Genomic DNA, 9,728 nt, shown 5'->3' with positions numbered 1-9,728 from the left:
GTTCCCCTTGCTCGAAAGCCAGTCGAGTCCGACTCTTGGGTTGCAGCAGTGCTCATCTCCATTTCCAAGCCGAAGAGCCAGCGCTGTCCGAAGATGTTTCCGTGGTCATGTGGCCGGCATGACTAAACACCAAGGCGCACGGAACGCTGTTCCCTTCCCACCGAAGTGGTACCTATTTATCTACTTGCAATTTCTTGCTTTTGAACTGCTAGGTTGGCAGGAGCTGGAACTAGAGACGGGAGCTCACTCCGTCATGCGACACGCTCGGGTCTCGAACTGCTAAACTACTGACCTTCCACAGCCTGCAGTTCAGCGTCTTAACCACTTGAGCCACCGCAGCTCCTCATTAGCATAACTCATTTGCATATTGCCACACCCCCTGACATCACCGGAAGTGTGTCAGAAGGCAGCACCCACCGCTCAGGCTCCACTGGACTGTGTTGGATTGCTAGCTAGTGGGGTGGGGGGGAACGTGCAGATCTGTTCTCGCAGAGAAGGGAGAGGTTGTACCTGAAGGGGGGGGGGCTCTGCAGCTTACCTGGCTGCTTCTTGCTCTTCGTGGCCCAATTGACGGCTGCTGGGAGGAGGGGGCGGGGCTTATTGCATGTGCCCGCCCCCTGGGCTCCTTACTGCCGGAGCTCCGCTCCTGTGCGCTCCTTCAGGAAATGACATATATATATACATACACACACACATACAATTCTTTCTTTGCCCTTGGAGATCTTCTGCCAGGCAAACTGAACAGCACTAGGCTTGAAGGCACAGTAGTCTGATGGGGAACAAAGCTGTTCCACATTTCTCCGTGTGGGAGAACTCCTTTGTAAAGCCCAGTGCATGTTCAGGCAGCATTTTCAAGTGTTCCAAGCACATTGCGTTCATGGGCCACTATCATTATTCCTGCATTCACAGCAGAAGTAAAATCCAAACCTGGTGCTTCCTGCTTTGTGAACCACTCTTTTGTCTCCTGTGCCACACTAGCATCCAATTCGAAATATCTCCAGCCACAATTCTTCCTTATCTACCTTGAAGTATTAATTGCCCCCGTGACCCCTTTTCAGTTTGTGCGCAGAGGATTTAAGGTGACGCTCAAACAGTGGCATTTCCGTACTCACCATCCTTGGCATCTTTATCCGTCTACAGACAATATTTTCACTGGTCTTCTGATTCATCTGAAATTTGGTCTGCTGGTGGTTCTTGGGAAGCAGAACGGTGTTCTTGCCTCCTCGAGGTTCTGTGCCCCATTCATTTTTGCTGGAAATTAAAGACAGAAGATTCAACACTTGGTTAAGATCCAATGGGAGATATGATCACCACAAGCCAAACAAACCACCAGAGTGGTACTCACATGAAGACGAGGCGATGATGCTCACGGAGAATACCAGGCCACCCAGAAAAGCCAGCAGCATCATTGTGATATGACCAATTCCCTCACCCACCAAAGAATTCTGGCTAGAGGAAGCTGCCAGGGCAGAGCTACATGCGTGCTCTGTGTGGATTCTGGGGCTAACACAATTCCCCGGATTCTGGGGACAGCACAATGCCCCGGAAACTTTGCAAGTCATGCTTCTAGCACCCCTTCCCCAGGTTTTCATCATTAGGGTGGCGGGATAAAGCGAGGAGGTGGGGCACCTTGGGTGCAGGGATCATATTCCCACCCCACCATATTCTGCCCAGTCTTTGGTGGTGTGGCCTGAGGAGAGACTTCCATGGGGTACAATGCCGCATGGTCCACCCTTCAAAGCTGCCATTTCCTCTTCTGGGAAAACTGACCTCTGTAGTCTGGAAATCAGTTGTAATTCCAGGAGGCATCTGGCAACCTTTGGTGCCAGCCCCGAGGGTGAAGAGCCTAGGGGTTATCCTGGACTCCCGATCTAGGGAGGTCCAGGTTGCCACGGTTGCTCAGTCAGGCTTGTACCACCTCCAGCTGGTCAGGCAACTGGTTCCCTATCTCAGTTCCCAGGACCTAGCTACAGTGATCCAGCCAATGGTCACTTCCAGTTTGGATTATTGTAACTTGCTCTACGCAGGGCTGCCCTTCAGCTTCAACCGGAAACTGCAGCTGGTGCAGAACATTGTGGCGTGGGTGTTGAGAGCCTGCCCAGGCTCGCATTCAGCCAGTGCTCCGCCAGCTGCACTGGCTGCCTATAGAGTACCCAGTTCATGGTGTTAGTGCTGACTTTCAAAGCCCTATATGGCCAGGGACCTGCAGACCGCAGGGACCGTCTCTCCCTATATGTACCCAGTAGAGCCTTGTGCTCAATGGACCAACACCTTCTGGTTGTCTCTGGCCCGAAGGACGTCTGACTAGCCTCAACCAGTGACCTGTAACCCGCCGTGAGCCTGCTTGCGGGGAGGGTGGGATGTAAACTGAACAAAATAAATGATAGGTAGGTGGGATGGTAGGTAGGTAGGTAGGGGTTTTATTCCCAACTCTTCCACTTGCAGCTGCTGGATGACCTTGGGCAAGCCACAGTTCTCTCAGAGCTCTCTCAGCCCCACCTACCTCACAGGGCGTCTGTTGTGGGGAGGGGAAGAGCAAGGAGTTTGTAAACTGCTCTGAGACTCCGAGTGAAGGGTTAGGTATAAATCAAATCTCCTCCTCCTCTTCTTCTTCTTCCCAACTTCAAAGTGTTGTGATGGGAGACCCATAAACACCACATTGAGACATCTCTCTCTCTGCAAAAATGCATCTTTCCAAGACTACCATTTATCCCAAAATGGACTTTACTTTTTTATTGTTACTGAAAAGTGACTGTGCGATGCCTCAACAGAGGCTATTTACAAAAATATGAGCTCATACAAACAATTTACAAGAAGCTAGATGACATTTAATTGCACGGTTGTGTATTAAAAAACCATATCAATTATTATTAAAGCTATAGATATGTTACATCCAGGTATGCTTGGCAGCACTGTGTCTTCCCAAGCACAGAAAACGGAGTGGAGAAACTTGGAGAGGGTCCTGGGACCTCTTTGGCGTGGACCGGGCTTTATTCTTTGCCAGTAGAAACTGGTTCCTCTTGATCAGTGGTCACTTGTAGAGTAGTTAAGGCTGCTGCAATGGTCAGTGCTTGGGTTTCTTTGGAGGTTTCTGGCTAGCAATTCTTAAGGCATTATAAAAGGTCAAACCCTACATAGGCGTTTAAAAAGCCGCTTCCCCGATTATGTCTTTCTTCAAGTGATAGAAAAATTTCAATATAAAATCTCATTAATAAAAATCCCTTGATCCAGACATTCCTCAAAGAATAGTTTCAACACCTTCAACGCAGGGTAATGAGTAGCACCTGATAACCTCTAAACATGTTAATAAAAGTATAATTCTTTTTTGTTTTTAATTAGTCCCTGGAGAACTTTGGCACTGAATAGAGTGTTGTTGAGAAAGCGGCAATGATGAGCAGGCTGATGGTGAAGGAAGCCGCCATTGGACCCACGGTCTGAGAGAGGGACAGAGCCGGTGAAAAAGCCAGCAGTCGGTCGCGACGGTCTGTCATGTCTATAAGGAGTGATTCCATTTGGAAGTGTGTCCCTATGATCCCGCAGATGTGGAAAAGCTGGTGGCTGTGCCCTGGAAGAGAGAGGGAAACCACAACATTCAGCAGGTGGTCTTTGGACTCTTGGGAAACATTCAGTCGCAGGATGTTCCATCCAAGCCATTTGGAACCGAAGTGAGCTAGAACGTGCTGTTCCATAGCTCTTGCATATGTGGTCTTGGCTGGTACAGAGAGTGAGTTCCTAGAGACTGGTGCCCTGGGACATGTGGAGAAGAGGTCAACAACTCTTTAAAGATATGATGCAAACCAGGGGTCCTTTTGTAGAAAAAGAGGTGCAGGAGCTCATTAGCATAGCTCATTGGCATAACTTATTTGCATATGCCACACCCCCTGACATCACCGGAAGTGTGTCCAAAGGCAACACCCACCACTCAGGCTCCACTGGGCTGTTTTGGATTGCTAGCTATTGGGGGGGGTGAACTCACAGAGGAGGGAGAGCTTGTACCTGAATAAAACCTGGTCTTAAAGGTGCCACTGGACTCTGCAGCTTACCTGGCTGCTTCTTGCTCTAACTGAGGGCTGCTGGGAGCAGGGGGTGGGGCTTGTTGCATGTGCCCGCCCCCTGGGCTCTTTACTGCCGGAGCTCCGCTCCTGTGCGCTCCTGCAGGAAATGACCCCTGATGCAAACTATAGCAGAAACAGTTTTTAATTGAAAAATGAAAACTGAGTTCCTGGCCCTTAGGAATGCAGCGGTGTTTTGGAAATGCAATGGTTAAATTTGCTGAAGACTCTGAAAGAAGCAAAAGTATGGAAAAGTTTGCAGATTCATTTTCTTGATCTTCATTCCTTTGTTGCATAGTTGCCTACGTCAGTACATGTTAGGTATACCCATGGCTAAGACATCTTTTTAATATTTCAAGATATTCCTATCTTGAAATAGAATTGAAATATAAAGATCTTGAAATAGAACTGAATATAAAAGGTTTACCAACTGTGTGTTTGCATTCTCTGGGTACCTTGAAGACTATAGGCAAAATAAGAAACTTTCCTTCTGTTTTTCTCTTATCCCCAAATACACTGCCCAACTTCAGCATTACACCATCTATTTATTTACTTTCCTTCTACCCAAGAGTAGCCAAGGCATCTCACAAAATATTAAATACGATAAAAATCTCCCAGTTGCAACAAAAGCCTAGCAAAAGGCAATCTTCAGTTGCAACACCCAGCACAATTTCACATCCCTTGTAAGTGTCATTTGGTTATTTTACCACTTGTCCAAACAGCTCCCAATGAAAGAGACCAAAACACTGTGCAACATGCACTGGTTTCAGTGGCGCTTGCATGAGGAACCGTGTCCTGTTCTTTGGTCTCACCAAAATAGTCGAAGAGTCCCGGTACCAGTCGCTCTGGCAAGTGAGTCGCATAAATGAAGCAGGTGAGGAAGGCGAAGACGACGTGGCCGTAGTGGGTGGGGATGACACTTTCGGAGCAGCCCCTTGCTGCGCACAAGTAAAGCTGTGGAAAAGAAAACAGTGCAGTTGCAAGGAGCGGATAAGTGCAGAGAGCCAGTGCAGTGGTTAGGGTGGCAGATTATGATGTGGGGACCGGGGTGCAAACGTTCACACTGCTGTCAGTCTTGCTAGATCATTTGGGGCCAGCCACATTCTCTCAGCCTAACATACACCACAGGCTTGTCAAGATGGGTAGTAGCATCTTGTTGGTCTGTAGCAGCAGAAAAGAGCAAGAGTCCAGCAGCGCCTTAAAGACTCACAAAAACAGGAAGGAAATCATTCTGAATCCATACCCGGTAGAAGAGTGGCACAGTGTCAAACACGTAAGGATATGCAAAGGCTGCAGTGCGAATCACTTTGGTGAACTTGGACCGCTCTGCTTCAGTGAACCTGAATTAAAAAAATAATAATAAATCCAAGTGAACTGACAAAGCACAAGCTTTTTGTGTGCAGAATGCCTGAGGGCTGATGCAAGGATTGCTGGTGGCGCCTCATGTTAGCAAAAGTGAGTGGCTACTGCAGAAGGAGGAGCTGCGGTGGCTCAAGTGGTTAAGACGCTGAACTGCAGGCTGTGGGAGGTCGGTAGTTCAGCAGTTCGAGACCCGAGTTGTCGCATGATGGAGTGAGCTCCCGTCTCTAGTTCCAGCTCCTGCCAACCGAGCAGTTCGAAAGCGAGAAATTGCAAGTAGATAAATAGGTACCACTTCGGTGGGAAGGTAACAGTGTTCCGTGCGCCTTGGTGTTTAGTCATGCCGGCCACATGACCACGGAATTGTCTTCGGATAGCACTGGCTCTTCGGCTTTGAAACGGAGATGAGCACCACAACCCTAGAGTCGGATTCGACTGGCTTTCGAGCAAGGGAACCTTTACCTTTACTTTACTGCAGAAGGGGAAGCAGTTCAGTTGATCTGAATTTAGAACACCGACCCTATTCTGCTCCGGTGGGTTCCTGACCGTTCAGCTGAAATATGCAAAACCGATGGAAATGGCTGAATTACGAGTGACAGCATCTGTCCGTGTTGACATAAGCTTGGGCCAGAATGCCCAGTGCAAACCCGTGCATGTTCAGATTGGCACACCGTCCTCGAACTGAGACCTACACCCACACTGTCTAGGCTTGACCTGGCTCTTACTCGGACTGCACCAAAGCTTCACCTTTTGCTGAGACGGTTCTGAAATCTTTGCACAGGCTGCACATAAACAATCCACTTTCAATGCACTTTCAAACTGGATTTTGCCAATTCACACAGTAGAAATCCAGTTGAAAAGCGCATTGAAAGTGGATTGAAAATGGATTACTGAGTGTGTGTGATGGCAGCCACATTTGAGCAGAGTTTATACCATCAAGGAGAATCAGAGCAGGAGAAGCCAATCAAAACACCCGGAGCAAGAATAAATGTTCTGAAACTAGATCCAGATGGGAAGGGTAAGAGTCCAGGAGCACCTTAAAAGCTAACAACAGTTGTGGCAGGGGAGGAGCTTTTGTGAATCACGGCCAATGCTCCCTCTAAGCTGTGGAGTCTTGTGGGCAAAAATTCCACTTTGTGAGCTACCGGCATTAAAGTTGTGAGCGAGCCTGTGTGAACTAGCAAAAACCAGTTAGACAGTGCACTGAAAGTGGATCGGAAGTGGATTATTTAGTGTGTGTGACCTCAGCCTTAGGTCTTTTCTGCATTTGCCTGCCACTCTAGATTTTCTCAGCGTTTGAGTCGAGGCAATTTAAGTCCAGGGCAAAACAGCATCCAAATAACCCGGGGCAACAGCAGGCTGAAACCGGGCTGAGCACTGAAGGGAGGTAATGTAATGCACAATGGGGGGGGGGACGGGAATAAAAAGAAGGTTGAACTCGATTTTAGTGCAGAATTGTTTGGAGGACATCACAGTGAACATGGATTAAAAGCAGGGGTCATTTCCTGAGGGAGGGCACAGGAGCGGAGCTCCGGCAGTAAGGAGCCCAGAGGGCGGGCACATGCAACAAGCCCCACCCCCTGCTCCCAGCAGCCCTCAGTCGGGCCACGAGGAGCAAGGAGCAGCCAGGTAAGTTGCAGAGCCACTCCCCCCGCCCGCCTTCAGGTACAAGCTCTCCCTTCTCTGTGAGGGCAGATCTGCACGTTCCCCCCCACACACACAATAGCTAGCAATCCAAAACAGTCCAGTGGCACCTTTAAGGCCAAGCTTTATTCAGGTAGAAGCTCTCCCTCCTCTGCGAGGGCAGATCTGCATGTCCCCCCCCAATAGCTAGCAATCCAAAACAGTCCAGTGGAGCCTGAGGAACCACATTTGCTCTCATTTTCCTGGTGGCAAAGGCAAAAAGCGCCATCTTGTCGGAGACAGAGGAATCCACATCAGATAACATGTGAGCTAATTTGTCAAAATCAGGAAGAAAATGTAGAGTAGTTAGGATCCTAGCCGGGAATTTATTCCTGGGCTCCCAAAACAAAGGACAGGCCAAAACATAGCGGAGGAGGTCTCCTCCTGAACTTCCACATAATGCAGATGCATTGTTCCTTTGGGGTTTTTTTGGGAATATTGTCCAACAAGTTGGCATCGGTTGGCATTGTTTGGAAGCGCAACAAAGTAAATGCCATTCTAAGATTATAGGCTGTTATATCAACCAAGTAAGGGGCTCTAAGATGGTCTTTGTAATGAATTTGTGCTATGGAGCAAATTTCGACTGGATAATTAGCAAGTTGTCGATTAAATTATCCCCTTTATATACCTGCTTCCACAAATTAGAGTTATTCCCTAAGGGCTGAACCATTCCTTGCAACACCCCTCCTGCCTTCTGAATGAGATATAAAGGCTCCGAGAACTCCATTCCTACTACCATCTGACAAAGGGAGTTTTGACTCTCGAAAGCTTGCCCCCTGACAACCAGTGTTCCCTCTGAGTTAGTGTGAGCTAGCTCACAGTTTTTTAGCCTCCAGTTCACACATTTTTGTCTTGGCTGAGGAAGGAAAGGCTCCAGAGCAAACTGATTTATGCAGTAGCCAAATCCCTCACTCAGAACCTTAATGCCAGAAGCTCACAAAGTAGAATTTTTGCTCCCAAGACTCCACAGCTTAGAGGGAGCATTGCTGACAACCTTGTCGGTCTCTTAAGGTGCTCCTGGATTCGAATCGCGCTCTCCTATGGCTGGACAACACAGTTACCCTCTGAAATCTTTTTTTCAGGAAGGAGGATGACAGCCACAACTTTCACTCTTGTAATTTATTAATTTACGTATCAGAATATGCCTCCTCTTTACTCTTGGCTCAAAGCAGCTTGCGAGTAGCTATTAAAACACTGCATGGTCTGGTTCGCCCTCTGCTGCCTGGCAACAGCACAAGATAAATGTGTGGTCCCAGCGGTTCATACTGTGGCCTGCCAAAGTCACCGACTTTGCTTCTGTGTTCCGCGCCTGCAGCCTGCTCCGGAACATGCAGATCTGCCAGGATGCGTTGCCAGAAGAGGGCGTGTGGATGCCGCTGCAACCCAAGGCAGGCTGAGCCAGTTCGTTGCAGACGTCCCGTAAATGCAAAAGAGATGCATAAATCTCTTAACAGACCTGGTGTTTTTTTTTTTTTTTAAGTGCATCTGCCTGAGCTTCTCAGTGCTTTGGAAACAGTGTTCAGGCGACAGAAATTTTGCTCCCGATTCTTTTCACTCAGCTTTACCCATTGATAGCAGTCACGCACCAAAATCCGTTCACAGCTACTAATTTCCCGCGCTTGAGGCAGGGAAAGGAACCTTTCTTATTTCCCTTGTGTGACTCGGTGAGCCGCCAGGTGCCTGGATGTGTTTTTAACACAGCAAGCAGAGCCCCTGACAGCCGCTGAGCGATTCCACACCGTTGGGGGCGGGGGGGGGGAGGGCTCTCTCTAGACCAGGCGTTTCCAGCCTTTTGGAGCCTGCGGGCACCTTTGGAATTTGGACACGGGGGGGGAGCTGCGGGCACAGCCGCCAAACGGCCGCTTGCAAAGGGGTGGAGCTGACCACAAAAGGTCAAGGAGCGAGAGTCACGCATGACTCTTAATAGTCACTTTTCAACCTTTCAGGCAGGATCGCTGCTTAAGTGAAGCTGTGGTGGGAGCTGCTGCCACAGCAATTTTTTTTTAAAAAAATCTGCGCAGCCAATCAAAGCCAGGCTGGACAAAGCCCCACCTGGCCCCTCCCAGTTTCTAAAAACACCTGCCCAGAGCGGCAGTGCCTGCTGGCCTCAGCTGGAGGGATGCTGCCAGGCCAGGCGAGGAGATGGGCTTCCTTTGCCAAGAAGGTTCCGGCTCGGATGTGTGTCCCAGGGAGAACAGGCCTCATCCGCACCTCGGCCCTGCCTGCTCGGCCCGCTGCCACCACCTCTCCCTCAACCAGATTCGGGGGCGTTGCGAATTCAGGAGGGGGCCTGGCCCCCGTGGGCCCCCGTGCTAGCAACGGCCCTGCCACCCTACCTGGAATAGCAGGACAGACTTGTGCTCAGGACCGTGTTCAGCACAGCGATGAAGATGTAGCAGTGGTGGAAGGTGCTGCCGATCCACTCCTCTGGGAAAATGTAAGCAGCGTAAGCGATTGCTGAGCCTGGAGAAACACAGAAGGTAGGCCCTGGTCAGGTGACCTGAGCTTCCGCCCCAATGTCATGTCCGTGATTCACAGACAATCAACACACCGTCTCCAAGCAGCTCTGGGTAAATACGCAGGAACCCCAAACGGATTCCTCTCCTAGCAAAGAAATGCTGATCAGCCGGGGCC

At 49.4% G+C, this 9,728-nt stretch overlaps 1 protein-coding gene across 1 annotated transcript in view; it reads right to left on the bottom strand.

The window, feature by feature from the left end:
* Positions 1-2,754: 2,754 nt before the first annotated feature.
* Positions 2,755-9,728, bottom strand: part of PAQR5 (progestin and adipoQ receptor family member V) — a 13,448-nt gene continuing 6,474 nt past the window's right edge. Inside the window, exons 5-8 of the mRNA XM_015418504.1 lie at positions 9,431-9,557; positions 5,296-5,392; positions 4,865-5,006; positions 2,755-3,565 (exon numbers count right to left, since the gene is read on the bottom strand). Coding sequence (XP_015273990.1) covers positions 3,336-3,565; positions 4,865-5,006; positions 5,296-5,392; positions 9,431-9,557 — 596 coding nt within the window. The 3' untranslated portion in view covers positions 2,755-3,335. The remainder of the gene's footprint in view (positions 3,566-4,864; positions 5,007-5,295; positions 5,393-9,430; positions 9,558-9,728) is intronic.

This window comes from Gekko japonicus, unplaced genomic scaffold, assembly GCF_001447785.1.
Source record: "Gekko japonicus isolate JY-2015 unplaced genomic scaffold, Gekko_japonicus_V1.1 scaffold275, whole genome shotgun sequence".
NCBI lineage: Eukaryota > Metazoa > Chordata > Lepidosauria > Squamata > Gekkonidae > Gekko > Gekko japonicus.
This window is presented reverse-complemented; position numbering and strand designations above follow the sequence as displayed.